The sequence below is a fragment of the Carcharhinus amblyrhynchos genome, chromosome 5, assembly GCF_965287045.1.
Source record: "Carcharhinus amblyrhynchos chromosome 5, sCarAmb.v2.hapA, whole genome shotgun sequence".
Classification (NCBI taxonomy): domain Eukaryota; kingdom Metazoa; phylum Chordata; class Chondrichthyes; order Carcharhiniformes; family Carcharhinidae; genus Carcharhinus; species Carcharhinus amblyrhynchos.
In genome coordinates, this window is record NC_137328.1 from 101,195,697 (window position 1) to 101,211,506 (window position 15,810).

A 15,810-nucleotide genomic window follows, 5' to 3' on the forward strand; every position below is an offset into this window, starting at 1 on the left:
TCCTGACCACTTGCTGCACCTGCAAGCTGGGTTTTTGCGACTCATGCACAAGGACCCTGAGGTCCCTCTGCACCGTCGCCTGCTGCAGTTTTTTGCCACGTAAGTAATAGTCCTTCCTACCATTATTCCTACCAAAGTGGACAACTTCACACTTGCCAACATTAAATTTCATTTGCCAGTTCCTGGCCCATTCGCCCAGCCTATCTAGATCCTGCTGCAGACTCTCCACACCCTCCGCGCAATTTGCCGTTCCACCAATCCTGGTGTCATCAGCAAATTTCGACACCATACACTCGGTTCCCTCCTCCAGATCATCTATATAAATGGTAAATAGCTGAGGCCCCAGCACCGACCCCTGGGGCACTCCACTAGTCACCAACCACCAATCCGAATAGCACCCATTGACCCCCACTCTCTGCCTCCTATTTGACAACCAATCCCCTATCCACGCTAACACCCTACCCCCAACTCCATGCCCCCTGACCTTCTGTAAGAACCTCTTGTGCGACACCTTATCAAACGCCTTCTCTAGCGCGTTGCTGATGTGTTCCTTTTAATGGTTTCAGAAGATGTCATTCATATTGATGGAGGTGAGTTTATCAAGCTCATTGGGCCAATTTTAACTGTGCGTGCTCAGTTGAAACTGGTGGGGTGGCCAGGTAAACTATCCCATGGACTTACCTTGACTGATCCCATCATTTTCTTGTTGATTCAAATCTTAACCTGCTCTTCCTTACAGAAGTGGTATTTCCTAATTGCTGTGTCCCATCCAACTTCTGTCCAGTAAGTGAATATGGGGCAGGATTTAGTCATTTACACCAGGAAGAATCAGCAAGTTATATTGTACTACCTATTCAGAGTCAAAAATATTCAGTAAACAGATGAACGCTGCAGTTGTATTTTAATGAATTACTAAAATGCATTATGCATTTTTTTTATATAATACATGCTTTTGTATTTGGAAACAGCCGTTGTTTCAGTAGTGGCACTAGAGGAAGCTAGGTCTGTTTTAAAATCTCTAGGGACTCCAGAGACATAGGCAAGATCAAAGCAAGGGCTCTGAAAGAATGAGAACACATAGTAATGAGATAAATATATAAAGAAGCAAAAAGAAAAATGAAACTGATCAGTAAAGAAACTGTAGAAAGAGTGAAAGAGAACTTGAGAAGCAGCAAGAATCATATACAAGACAGTGGTGGAAAAAATTACAAGTCAGCTGATCCACTGTTTTGACAGGTAGATAGTTAGACAATATAAATATCATGGTGTCTATTTTATTTGATAATAAGAGGATCTCTAAGGAGCATAAAAGCCTCAGGAACCAACAAATCCATCCTTATTGATTGATCCTGACTCACTTTCTCATCAAATCCCTCAATTCCTTCTTTTTTTGGAAATGCATTTCATTGCTTCCTGAAGCTAGTTACATCATTCAGTTCAGCCCAGCAGCCTCCCCTGGAAACTCATTCCTCAAGCCTATTACCCTTGCACAAAAAAAATTGCTCAACTTATTCCGAATGTTACAATTTTTAAAACTTCTGTCCCATGGCATTTGAACGTGTCAGCACAGTGACAATTTGGCTGGATCAGTTTTGTCAGTTCATTTCATAATCCTGAAAATTCCATTAGAAATCTTTTTCCTAAAGAGAACAGACCCGACTTTCTTAACCTTTCCTCCAAACTTAGATTTCTAATATCTAGAATCAGTCTGCTAGCTGATTCCCTGCCTTTTCATTGGTAATAATCCTTTTTATTCAGAAAGCTGGATAAAGAATCATTTCTGCTACAATGCAGATGTTGAAATGGGTAAGGACTGAGATTAATCAGTCAGCAGTAATTAAGTAATGTCAAGCTTAAATTTATAAGTTCATTGTGGGAGGATGGGAGGGCAACACAAAATTTCACAGCTTTGAGCTGGTAGAGAGTTCCACATTCTAACCCAGTGGTGAGCAACCTACAGCCCAGGGCCACATGTGGCCCATCAGGGTTCTGAGTGCAGCCATGAGTCAGTTTGTTGACTGCCCATATGTAGAGTTGCCACATTCTGCTGGTTTCAATCTGTATAGCTTTTATCCCCCCACTGTATGACTGAAATGATACACAAGTGAAGTAAGAGCACATGAACTGAAGTGCACACCGATTACACTCAACATTGAGAGAGCATGTGCTCCCTCTGCTTCCAATCAAGTGTAAATATTTTAGTTGATAGTCCTATTAATATGAATCATAGAAATTATAGAAACCCTACAGTACAGAAGGACGCTATTCAGCCCATCAAGTCTGTACCAGCAACAATCCCACCTCAGCTTTATCCCCATAACCCCACATATTTACCCGCTAAACCCTGGATACTAAGTGGCAATTTAGCATGGCCAATGCACCTAACCTGCACATCTTTGGACTGTGGGAGGTAACCAGAGCACCCGGAGAAAATCCACACAGACACTAGGAGAAAGTGCAAACTCCACACAGACAGTGACCCAAGCTGGGAATCGAACTTAGGTCCCTGGAGTTGTGAGGCAGCACTGCTAGTCAATAGTGCCACCATACCACCCTTGAAGTATTTTCCAAAACGTATGGAATAGCATATATTAAATGTATTGAATCTTATTTAAGTGTCGTAGTTAAGAAAATGCCTAATTTCAATCTTGCAGCCCACTGAGATGAAGGAAAGCCACTCATGCAGTGTACTCTCTCGCCTAGGCCACCTATCACTGTTCTAACCATTCTCAGGAAAGACATTCTTCTGAATTTTCTATTAGATATATTAGGAAAGGTGTTAGCCAGCACAGGTAATAGAGTAGCAGCTAGATCCATAAAGATGGATATGTCCAAGAGGAAAAGCTAGTGACCTTGGGTAGTGAAAATTTCATCAGGATAAGGATTTAACAAAAAAAGACTAAATTAAATAAAGCTTGGCAGGCAATTGAAGTGTCCAAAAAAGACACACAGCTAAACATACCTGAAGGGAACACGGGCAGGAAATAAAAAATAAAATTAAATATTTAGCATAAAACTTTAGAGGAATAGTGTCATGAGATGGAGCTTGGTGGAGCAAGCGTGACCCAGCAGAAATTTAAGAATAATTGTTCCGAGCCATTTAAATGAATGCTGGGGTGTTACATCAAGCTGTGACAAAGTTACAAGAAATATGTGATAGGTACATAATAATTACACTTTCTCCCCATATTTGAGGAATACTGCAGAGTGGGAGTTCCACTCACTCCATATGCCCTTCATAATCTTCACTGCATTCAAGCAACATTTTGATTTTGAAATTCTCATCCTTGTTTTCAAACCCCTTTATGACCCTGCACTCCCCATCTCTGAAATTTCTTTCAGCCCCTGAGCCCTCTCAGATATCCGTATATCTCAAATTCTGGCCTCTTGTGTATTCCTAATTATAATTGCCCCACTATTCATGACCATATCTTCAGTTAACTAGGGTCCCAAGCTCTTGGCACCCACTCTTTACACCTCTTCCTCACTTCTCTCCTTCAAGATATTCCTTAAAACCACTTGTTTGGACATGATTCTAGTTATCTGATCTAATGATTTGGATGAGGGTATAGTTGGGTGGATTAGTAAATTTGCTGATGACACCAAAGTCGGAGGTGTGGTAGATTGTGAGGAAGGGTGTCATAGTTTGCAGGGAGACTTAGGTTGCAGAACTGGGCCAAGAGGTGGCGGATGGAGTTTAATGCGGAGAAGTGTGAGGTGATTCACTTTGGTAGGAATAACAGATGTGTCGAGTATAGGGCTAACGGGAGGACTCTGAATAGTGTGGATGAACAGAGGGATCTAGGTGTATGTGTACATAGATCCCTGAAAGTTGGGAATCAAGTAGATAAGGTTGTTAAGAAGGCATACGGTGTCTTGGCATTTATTGGTAGGGGGATTGAATTTAGGAGTCGCAGCGTCATGTTGCAACTGTACACAACTCTGGTGCGGCCGCACTTGGAGTATTGTGTGCAGTTCCGGTCCCCACATTATAGGAAGGATGGGGAGGCTTTGGAGAGGGTGCAGAGGAGGTTTACCAGGATGTTGCCTGGTATGGAGGGGAGGTCCTATGAGGAGAGACTGAGGGATTTGGGGTTGTTTTCGCTAGAAAGAAGGCGGCTAAGAGGGGATCTTATTGAAACATATAAGATGATTAGAGGTTTAGATAGGGTGGATAGTGATAGCCTTTTTCCTCGGATGGAGAAAGCTAGCACGAGGGGGCATAGCTTTAAATTAAGGGGTGGTAGTTATAGGACGGATGTCAGGGGTAGGTTCTTTACCCAGAGGGTGGTGAGGGATTGGAATGCCCTGCCTGCTGCAGTTGTAAATGCGCCTAGTTTGGGGGTGTTTAAGAGATCCGTGGATAGGTTTATGGATGAAAAGGGATTGGTTTAGGTTAGAGGGTCATTGTTTTTTAACTGGTCGGCGCAACATCGTGGGCCGAAGGGCCTGTTCTGCGCTGTAATGTTCTATGTTCTATGACCCAGATCTTCCATTCCCTGGTGGGTCATACTCTGAAGATACCCCAGAAGATGTGCTCAGAAGATCCCACCAAGCAAGGAGTGCATGGGAATTGCCAGGAAGTTTAGACTTTCATCAAGAACCCTCTGAAACTCTGATTTAAATCAGAAATTTCAGATGATTTAGACTCGCTCAGCAAAATAGTTATGCAGAGAAAGTTAGAATTAAACATCTAACTCCATCATCCCTATCTACCCCTGCCAGACCAGTGGGCCCTCTATTACCTCCCTGACTATCCACTCAACTCAATCTCCCTTCACACCCTGAGATGACCCCTCAAGCCCTTGATCATTCAGCTACCCCCAACTAACTGCCAGCTCCCCAACTACCTCCAATCCCCAACTGCCACTTAAATCCCCATCTTGACCATCCTATTACCCCCCCCCGCCAAAATTCTGAGCTACTCTTGTAAGCCCTTTACTATCTTCTGCACCCCCCACTAATGCCTGACTATTCTCTCCACACCCAACTAACCTAATTATCCCCTTCGCACCGCTGGCTACTGTCCTAACCTTCACTATCCCTCCCACCTCCCTCATATCCTTCCAACCCCCAACTATCTCTCAGCCCTGGTCTTCTACCAGGTTCTGCTCCCATCCCCATAACAATCCTACCCCTACTGGTTTACGCCAGTTAATGCAGGCTGGCCTATTGGTCATGATGATGTGAGATCTCAGATGCTTCCCACAATAAGTAAGAGCTAACTGGCCTGTTCCCCGGTTGAATTGCTTTTTAGTTTAAAAATATGGTGAAACAAATGAGAACCACACTTTGCCATACCTAGAAACTCCGCTGCCAGCGTACGTGCAGTAATTCTGCAGTTGGACAGAATAAAAAGATGAGCAATAGGGTAAACACTGACAGGTTGGTTGGCTTGTTTCCAACTTGCATCCATTTCAACACCTTCACTTTCTGCTTGATCTTCATTACATTGTAAGCAGTTCAGAGGAGCTTTATCAGCCTAATATCAGAATGGCTGGGTTGTCTTATGAGGAAAGGTTGGATAGGCCAGGTTTGTGTCTGTTCGACTTTAGAACAATAAGAGGTGACTTAACTGAAATACAAGATCCTGAGGGTATTGACAAGTGATATTGGATGTAAAGATGATGTTTCCTCCTTTGGGAGAACCGAGAACTAGGGGGTCACTGTTTAAAACAAAGGGGTCGCTAATTTAGTTTAGAGATGAGAATGATTTTTTCTGAGGGTTGATTATCTTTGGAACTCCCCTCCTCAAAAAGTGGTGGAAACAGTGTCTTTGAATATTTTTGAGGCAGAGGTAGATGGATTCTTAAGCAATGGTGTGGAAGGTTAGCGGGCTAGGTGAGTAGTTGGAGTTGAGTTTACAATCAGATCAGCCATGATCTAATTAAATGGTGCGGCTGGCTCGAGGGACCGAGTGACCTACTCCAGCTCCTAATTCATATGTTCATGTAGAGACAGGGAAAACTGAGTGGGATGAAGTGGGAAGAATAATAGGGAAAATATGTGATATGGCGGAAGGCAGGAGAAAGTAAATGACAGAAGGGATAGCAATAGAACAAGAAACTAAAAGGTGGGTTCAGACAAGGTGTAACTGGAAATAGCAGAAGAATCTCTGCAAAAATAAAATTGGACAGAAGCTGTAAACTCAAAATTGTTGAACTCAGTGTTATGTCTGGAAGGAGAGCCAAATTGGAAGATGAAGTGCTATTCCTCAAGCTCGCATTGAGTTTCATTGGAACAGTGCAGGAGGCCTAAGATAGAAAGGCAGGAGTGGGGTAGTAGAAAGTTAAAATGACAGGTGACCAGAAACACACTGTCACACTTGCAGACCAAACGTAATGTTCCACCCTGTCCGCATTTGGGCTCTGCAATGCAATGGGGACTTCATCATGAGCAACAAATGCAGTATACTAACTACATTACTTTTGTAATTGCAAAAGGCCAATGCTTAAAATTCCAATTTAAGAGCCATCCAGTGGCATCACAGGGGACAGTTATTGGTGTTTGGCCAAGGAATTGTTGACATTTTAAACATCATATTTGAGAGAATTAGCTCAAATGGTAGAGCACTAACTTAGCATGAGAGGTAGTGGGATTGATGCCCACATTCTCCACATTGATTTTAAAAAAAGGGAATTGTTGGCTTATGTGGTATTGTCACTGGACTAGTAATCCAGAGGTAATGCTTTGGGGACCCGCGCTTGAATCCCACCACTGTTAGAAGTGAAATTCAAGTTCATTTAGTAAATCTAGAATTGAAAGCTAATCTCAATAATGGTGACCATTAAACTATATTTAAAGTTGTCAGGGTGGTCAAATGGTCTAAGGTGCCAGACTCGGAGGGTGATTCCTTGCCTTGTGTAAGCCTGGTGAATTTTGGTCCCTTTCTGTGGGCAGCACAGTGGTTAGCACTACTGTCTCTCAGCACCAGGGATCCACACTTGACTCCCAGTTAGGGTCATTGTGTGGAGGTTGCACATTCTCCCAGTGTCTGTGTGGGTTTCCTCTGGGTGCTCCAGTTTCCTCCAAAGATGTTTGGATTAGGTGGATTGGCCATGCTAAATTGCTCCTTAGTAATATCAAGGGCATTAGCAGGGCAAATATATGGGGTTGCAGGGACAGGGCCTAGATGGGATAGTTGTTGGTGCAGGCTCCATGGGCCAAATGGCCTCTTGCTGCACTGTAGGAATTCTATTCTATGATTTGCCATTAGAAACGTTTACCTACCATTTTACAAAGCAAAACTGTGAAACAGGACAGGCTTAAGCATGGCAAAGTAATACAATATTTTAAAAAATCTTACATAAGAACATAAGAAGTAGGAGCAGGAGTAGGCCATCTGGCCCCTCGAGCCTGCCCCGCCATTCAATAAGATCATGGCTGATCTGTCGTGGCTCAGTTCCACATTCCCGCCCTCTCCCCATAACCCTTAATCCCCTCTCTTATCAAAAACCCATCAACCTGTGTCTTAAAAATATTTAGTGAGGTAGCCTCCACCACTTCAACGGGCAGAGAATTCCAGAGATTCACCACCCTTTGAGTAAAGAAATTCTTCCTCAACTCCGTTCTAAACCGCCCCCCCCTTTATCTTGAGGCTGTGCCCCCTAGTCCTACTGTCCTTTCTGAGCAGGAGGAGTGTCTCCACCTCTATCCTATCCATCCCATTCATCATCTTATACGTCTCAATGAGATCTCCCCTCATTCTTCTAAACTCTAACGAGTACAAGCCTAGTTTATTCAGCCTCTCTTCATAGGTCAACCCCCTCAACACCGGCATCAGCCTAGTAAACCTCCTCTGCACTCCCTCCAAGGCCAAAATATCCTTGCGTAAGTACGGCGCCCAAAACTGCACACAGTACTCCAGCTGCGGCCTCACCAATGCCCTATATAGCCGCAGCAAGACCTCCCTACTTTTATATTCAATCCCCCTCGCTATGAAGACCAGCATCCCATTCGCCTTCCTGACCACCTGCTGCACCTGCAAGCTGGGTTTTTGCGACTCATGCACAAGGACCCCGAGGTCCCTCTGCACCGTCGCCTGCTGCAGTTTTTCTCCACGTAAGTAATAATCCTTCCTACCATTATTCCTACCAAAGTGGACCACCTCGCACTTGCCAACATTAAATTCAATTTGCCAGTTCCTGGCCCATTTGCCCAGCCTATCTAGATCCTTCTGTAGACTCTCCACACCCGCCGCACAATTTGCCGTTCCACCAATCTTGGTGTCATCAGCAAATTTCGACGCCATACACTCGGTTCCCTCCTCCAGATCATCTATATAAATGGTAAATAGCTGAGGCCCCAGCACCTACCCCTGGGGCACTCCACTAGTCACCAACCGCCAATCCGAATAGCATCCATTGACCCCCACTCTCTGCCTCCTATTTGACAACCAGTCCTCTATCCACGCTAACACCCTACCCCCAACTCCATGTCCCCTGACCTTCTGCAATAACCTCTTGTGAGGTACCTTGTCAAACGCCTTCTGAAAATCAAGAAAGACCACATTCACCGGCTCTCCGCTATCCACCGCCCTAGACACATCCTCATAGAACTCCAGTAAATTCGTCAGACATGACTTCCCCTTAACGAAACCGTGCTGCGTCTGCTCTATCAAGCAATTCCCCTCAAGATGCCTCGCTATTTCCTCCTTGATGACGGATTCTAACATTTTACCTACAACTGACATTAAACTAACCGGCCTATAATTCCCCGCCTTTTGCCTGGCACCCTTCTTAAACAACGGCGTAACATTAGACGCTTTCCAATCTTCGGGCACTTCCCCGGAATCCAGCGATGTCTGGAAAATAACCACCAAGGCATCCACTACAACCTCCGCCATTTCTTTCAGAACCCTTGGATGAATTCCATCCGGTCCTTTGGTTACATAATGCACCAGTGTGTGGAACAAACATGTTGAGGAGGTGGGGATGAAAGTGGAGAGAGGGATTGGAACTGGAGCATATTCTTGGCACATGCAACGATTTCAACTCTTGCAGAAGTACTGCTTAAATGTTTATGTGCACCACAGTGAGCGAGGTAGCGAGCAGCTGCAGGATTATTACACAGATGCACAGTATGGTCTAAAGGTACGATATGTTTAAAACAAAACCATGATAAGCATTCTGCAAGACTGCTGAAAAGGTTAACAACAGTATAATGCAGGTCTGTTTAGAAACCTGATCCAAAGGGTTTAACTGTCATTTTATATATGTTCTGCAGCCTTGACAAATGTCTTGTGCACATAAAAATATCAATCTGGATGATATCGGATGGGTACAGCAGCCACAATTCTGAGGAGTGGGGGGGGGAGGGGTGGGGTGGGGGAGACATTGAAATGACCAGATAGCCACCAGAATGGAAGAAAAGAGGGAGGCTATTTGAATACTGATGTGTCCCACAACAACTTCCATTTCCATTAATGACATGCTCATCAAGGGCAAACAATGGGACCTGCTGTGCTGATTTCCCCGTGCTTGTCAGTGTGTGTGCTGGTAACGCCATTCTGTCAGTCCCTGGCTGCAGTTAGAGACCTGCACACTAATGAGAAGTGCTCTCTGCCATCAGCGCCGACAGGTGCTTCCGTAGCTGGGACATGCTCCATTCCCTTTCCCTAAACCGCTCTTTCTCCTTCTGAACACCCTGACAGACACCATGAAATGCAGAAATTAACAGCCCCATCATGTTGTGGTGCTGCTCGCAGAGAAAGCAGAAAATCAAGTTGTCACACCGCGTGCAGTGATAAACCTACAGATCCATTCTCTACTGCTGCCCTATAATAGCAGGAGCCAGACAACTGGATGGATCATGGGCTCCAATATTAGCTTCAGCTGCACTTTACCATATCATTAACAGAGTATTTTCAGCTTCCCTTCTGCGCAGGAATCAGCACGATGAGCCTCACATAAACAAGATGTATAATTGGTATCTCTCACACTGAACGATCTATGTATAAGGGATCTTTACAGCATCAAATTAATTAAAGTACTGATTGCACCAAATAACACAACAGCATATGTCCAGAATGCTGAAAACCTGAACTGATAAATCCATACAAACGCTCAAGATTTCTGTGACAAACACTAGAAAATAGAAATTTGGGATACAGCATTAGTGCAACACCGCAGGATTTATTTCAGGATTATGAAAGCCCCTAATTCACAAGTACAAACAAATCATTAAGACATTTTCCGCAAGTGAAATGAACCGTTGGGTTATCACTAGCGCTTTATTCCATTGAATTTTATGTTTAACAAAATAAAACTCCTCTCTATTTTTGTAAGTTATTTTCTCAATCTTAATAAGTCAATCCTTCCCCTTCCCTCGTACAAAGAAGGTAAACTGCGCCAGCTTGAACTTTGCTTCATAATCAACCATTAGGAGGTGCACAAAATGTAATCTAAGTTGAATTGCACAGTAAACTCGCCATTCCTGCTGTGACAAACTATTCACCACCGTTCAGTATCTTCCCCAGTGACTGAGTGCAGATCTGGAAGGCTGCACATGGAGAAATGTAGAGAGATGCATCAGTGCATGGTACTACTACAGAATATTTCACTTTTTGTAAGTTTCAGCTTGAGCATTATTCAAGAGCCTGAGGCATTTATACTCCGATTGCCATTTGTTCACAACATATAGTAGTGGAATAATAGGTAGCTTTGCACGTGTGACATTAGAGCTTTATTTTCATTAATATTACATTCTACTTTTGTTCCAGATCAATGTCCATTAATTTACATTAAGTGAATTATGCACAGTGAAGGATTTCAGCATGCAACATCAACACAAATGTGCACTTTGAAGCAGTTGTCACTGGATAAGCACTGAGGAGCCGATTTGTCCCTTACCCAGCCCGGAACACTATACACTCAGCGTACCACCATGTTGGCGGAGATCAGTGAACTCTGACAGGAATGAAACCAGGATCTTCTAGTTTCATGGCTCATGACCACAGCAGGCAGTCTATTTACAATATGATGTGCTACAGAAGAGACCCGAGCTCAAAATTCTAATTGAATTTAAATAGTGTTGAGCCTTGAAGTGACACGCAAAGAAACAAGTTGGACACTTACAATCTAATGGCAAACCCATCATATTCGTGGCTTATAAAACGTAGCCCTCTATGGTTTATATTAAAGCTAGCCTTAGTATAAATTTACAACAGTCAACATGACTGCATTGCATAATCATAATCACTTTCTTTGGTTAACCTCCATAACCAGTTGTTCCAAAGATAAAGACTGTTACCGAAACTTTACTGACTCGCCCGCCTGAGGCTCGTAAGATCCCGCCCGAGGCCAACAGATAGCGCCGTTCTGCGAGCCTCGCCTGCCCCAATTCCAGGGCGGGCATGCCGGTAAGATTTTTCAATACCAGAAAAGTTTAGGGAAAAAAAAAATCAGTAAAATGCCAGGAGTATTGTCTTTTTTTTTAGAAATTCATGGCTCAGTGTATGAGTGAACTTTTAGAATAAGGGTAGCCCCAAGATGGCCACTGACAAATCTGTGCAATGACCAAAAAGTACGCTCAATGGATTCAGAGTCACGGGGAAGACGTAACCAAGCTCTGCAAGAATCAATTTTCAATCAGCTGGCAAAACCACCCTCTGGTAAGATTAATGAGAATGGAAAAATTATTTTAATTGAAGATGCTCTTAACGGTTAGCATATTGATGCAGCGTGAAATTCTGAATCGGTCTGAAATGTGAATAAACAGGACAAATTATTTCAGGAATGTCCCTTTCTGCCCAACACCAAAAACCTAATTAAACGTTTCCGAATGATCCTCTGTGACCACCTTGAGATGAGTGTGTTTTAATCCTTTCAAAGGAATTGTTCACAAGCAAAACCTTGTTGATTGGATTGTTTTAAAAGCTGCACTTCGTCCCACTTGGGATGTGGGACAAATACACATCAACATTACACATTAAGCAATTAGCATAAACATGGGAGACCAAGTTAAAATGATTGGAGGTAAATGTGGAACTGGCAATCAGTCACCATCTCAACATGACCAGGTTTCAGAATGTATTTTTAACACAATTGAAGATCAGTCATGTCAACAAACAGAATGCAAAAAAAATTTGTCTTTGACATTACAAACCAACCATTTGTTTAAAAATGGTGGTAGTTAGATTGACTTATTTTTGGTAAATATACATCTGTGATGCATGTGATCAATAGACTTGATAACTGACTCCATTGATTCAACCTGGCAGTTACTTACAAGTGAAATGTCAACACACCATGTTTCACCCAATAACCCTATGCTTGTAATATCTTATTCCTTTGTAAAGTAAATATTCTACAGTTCACTGTCTATATAACTGATATATGTATATGCATCTCCTGTTCCTCCAGTCGTTATATAGACAGCTGTCTGCAGTGAGGTGGAGAATATGTTCTTTAGAAATGCCACATTACTACAATTGTGGAATTGCTAGATGGATCATGTGTGAATCACCAATGAAATATAACACAGTCACATTGCACCCAGTAAATACAGCAGTCTGTTCTCCCATAAACGTTGCTGCCAAATTGGGTATGACAAAGCATTAAACAAATGAGGGGGAAAAAAAGAACAAAGATGGAAAAGCCATTAAAAATCAGAACATATAGGGAGACATCACTTCAGAAATGTTCAAACAAGTGACAAGCAGTTAAGAATCACAAGGCAGAGGGTGTGAAGAAGAAAGAAGATACATTAATGTTAAGTATGTGCAGATTAAGGTACACTTTAAAAAATACTATATAGACAAAGGTATGTATATCATTGTTGAATGAGGTAAGCTTATCTTTAAGGTTAAATTAGCAGTCCAAATTCCTGTAGAAATTATGTGGATAATTGGGACTGGGCATAAGCTGAAATATATAAATAGGACACTGTTAAGTTTTGGTTTTTAAGATGAGCAAACCACAAAATAAAAAGTGAAACAGAGCAGTCTTTACTATTAAAAAGGTAACAACACTCATTCAGAATTGTAAATGGTTTCTTTATTTTCCCATTAAATTAGATTTTATTTTGCAATGCCATTTCAGCAGATCTAACCACACTATTGGATACTGCACACCAACCCTTGCCATTTCTGAATAAATTTGCCTTGTTAATGCAGCAGGCTTTGTTTACCAAGCAAAATCTGCTAACAACAAATATGGTTCAATTATCATGTCCGAAATGTTCACGGAGCTGGCTCTATAGTTCACCAGCCTCAATAATCCTCCAGGTTTTTAAATCCAATAAAATCAAATGAGTGAGAAAAGCCATCAGCCCGTTAAAGTCGAAAGACATGCCATCTCATCTACAGAGAAACAGACCATTTCCATGTCTAGGCTGAAAAGCTGTCTGCACAGGGGATAGTACTATTCTATTTGATTTATGGTATAATAGTGTGACAAATGATGACAAAAATAAACTTTTACTGCAGTGAACTGCTCCTTTATTTATGAAATTTTGCCAAGTACTGAAATCTTTTATCTGCAAGTTGTACACGGAGTGGAAACGAGTGATTATGGTGCAGTAATAGTAATACAGTGATGGAGGCAGAGTCCGCTGTAAATGGATTGAGGTAAAATAACTACCGCACCATGATAAATGTGAACAGCGCTTTGCTGACAGATGATCTAACAGGTGTTCATAACAACTATATAAGAGGATTTATTTATGACTGGCCACAGCCGCAGTACTGTAAATCAACTGAAGCAGCTGTACACCAGCAAACACAAGTCCCTGATGTAACAACTACACAAGAACAGGGGGAAAAATACTGTTTGGAATCCTAATCATTAAATAATTACTGCACAGAGATATACCAAATCCAGTTACAGCACTCAATGCCCCAGAAATAAATTCTAAGATGGGAACCTGTTTACCCATTTGGAAATTTAATAAGCATTTTACTTCCAAAACAAGTGGAGGAGGAAGAAAATAAACAGCATTACAAGCATCTCCAAGTACTGTTAGTGACTATTCTCTGTAGACTAACAATAGTAATTGGAAAATTGGCACATAATCAAGATTAAGCTGCAAGTAGGCTGTTCCATAATCTGCTATTTCCCCCTTTTACTTTGAACTGAAAAAAGGCCAACAGGATTTACACATTATTTCCCAATTTATACCAAAATAAAATTACAGTTATATCACAAACTGTAGTCCCCCCCCTTTATGATTCAGGAAAGCTTTAGTCTCCAAGAAATTACAATTTGCAACAGTCATCCAGGAAGATGTAAACAGTCTTAACTACTAAACTTTGAAAGCTTTACTTATCAGAAATATAACTGGTAAAAAGTCACTTCTGTGCAGTGCTTTACAACCAGTTACCACATTGAAGCACAGATTCTGTTCTACTCAAAAGCATGTCAATATTTTTCAGTCCCTAGGATACCATGATTCACACCATTACAAAAGGACAAGGAGAGGACAACAAAATTTTTCTCCCCTTTCTTTTAACCTTGCCCCACTTGCATAGTCGTGACTCCTTTCCAAGCTTCTGCAATGCCGACAACAAGCCAGCCACTAGGAGGTGCATCAGAACAATTTGAAGCAAGGTCTTGAATGAAGGAGGTGGAATCAGATGGAAACTGTACTCTCCTTCCAAACCTGGAAGTGAGGGTATGTGTACAGATCACAAGAACGACAAAATTCTTGCAACATGCAGTTTGGGTATGGCCATTTTTCAGAATAAGTTTTGTGTTAGGATATGAGTTATACCCAAATCATCAATCTACCCTTCCCATTTACCCACCAGCTACTTTGCATTTCTGGCAGAAGCTGTTTTAACTTCAGGTATCCAGTGTTCATGTTTCTTCAAAGCAATCCCAGAAATGAGGGCATCATATCTGATCGTGCTATGTAAAAACAGAAAACAAAATACTGAGATCAGCCTTATCATAAATGGCTAAAAGGGCATTTATAGAGCACAAAGGAAAGCAGTTATCAAAAAGGTGAAACTTTTTTTGGCAGAAGGTACCTTTCTTTGGATGAATTTTATCCTTAATTTTGGACCAATACAAGACTCCATTCAGGAGAGGGGTTGGCACTAGAAAATATTATGACACTACCATCTTCACTCAATTAACAGACACCCTTTCACAAGTTCTACAATAAACTCACAAACACACCAAATGGCTGGACATTGATTCTCTTGCGACCATCCTCACTTTTCAAATTAATTTCTTGGAAACTACATGAAACGTTACAGTGAAAATGCTTTATAAGCAGTGGTTCCACACACCTCTGAAGAAAGTGATGCAAGAAGAAAAGGTTACAATGTTAACTTACATTCAATGTTCACCCATTTACAATAGAAAACACCCTCAACACCACTGAAGCCATACAATGGAAGATCTAGTCATTTCTAATTCCAGCAGCTCAACATTAGGCTAGTTACTTGGGACTGCGCTGTTTTCATGACAAGCAAAAGAAAAGGATTGTGCTAAAGTACATAATGGAATTTCAAAGCAGATTTGAACAAGAGTGTAACCTTGTGGTTTACATACTACTGATAGATGAAGGGGAATCTATTACAAAGGAAAAGTGACAGCAGTGGCTGGCCAGCATACTGCTTGCCAGATACTTGCTTGTAGAGATATCCCGGTCATTCTTGAGACAGCACAGACTTCAGCTCCCGCAGCAGCACTGAACCAATGACAGACTTTTCCGTGTTTATACTCAGTTGCATTGTTGATCCTTCCTTCACTTCTACTGTGATTAGTACCAAAGCTCCACTGTTCACAGTTTTTGCTGCAAACCTGAAAAATAAAACTCAGCAATTATTTTCAAATAAAAATAAAATCAAGCCTATTAAAATAC

General features: G+C 41.9%; 1 protein-coding gene across 3 annotated transcripts in view; it reads right to left on the reverse strand.

Moving 5' to 3' along the window:
• Positions 1 to 12,805: 12,805 nt before the first annotated feature.
• The window catches only part of ap3b1a (adaptor related protein complex 3 subunit beta 1a), a 257,978-nt gene continuing 254,973 nt past the window's right edge, over positions 12,806 to 15,810 (reverse strand). For 2 of the 3 annotated variants that reach the window (XM_080189334.1, XM_080189335.1), the window contains exon 27: positions 12,807 to 15,749. In XM_080189334.1, the coding sequence (XP_080045460.1) occupies positions 15,596 to 15,749 (154 nt within the window). In that variant the 3' untranslated portion in view covers positions 12,807 to 15,595. Of the gene's footprint in view, positions 15,750 to 15,810 lie in introns of all 3 variants that reach the window. The other variant, XM_080189336.1, reaches the window with a different exon arrangement.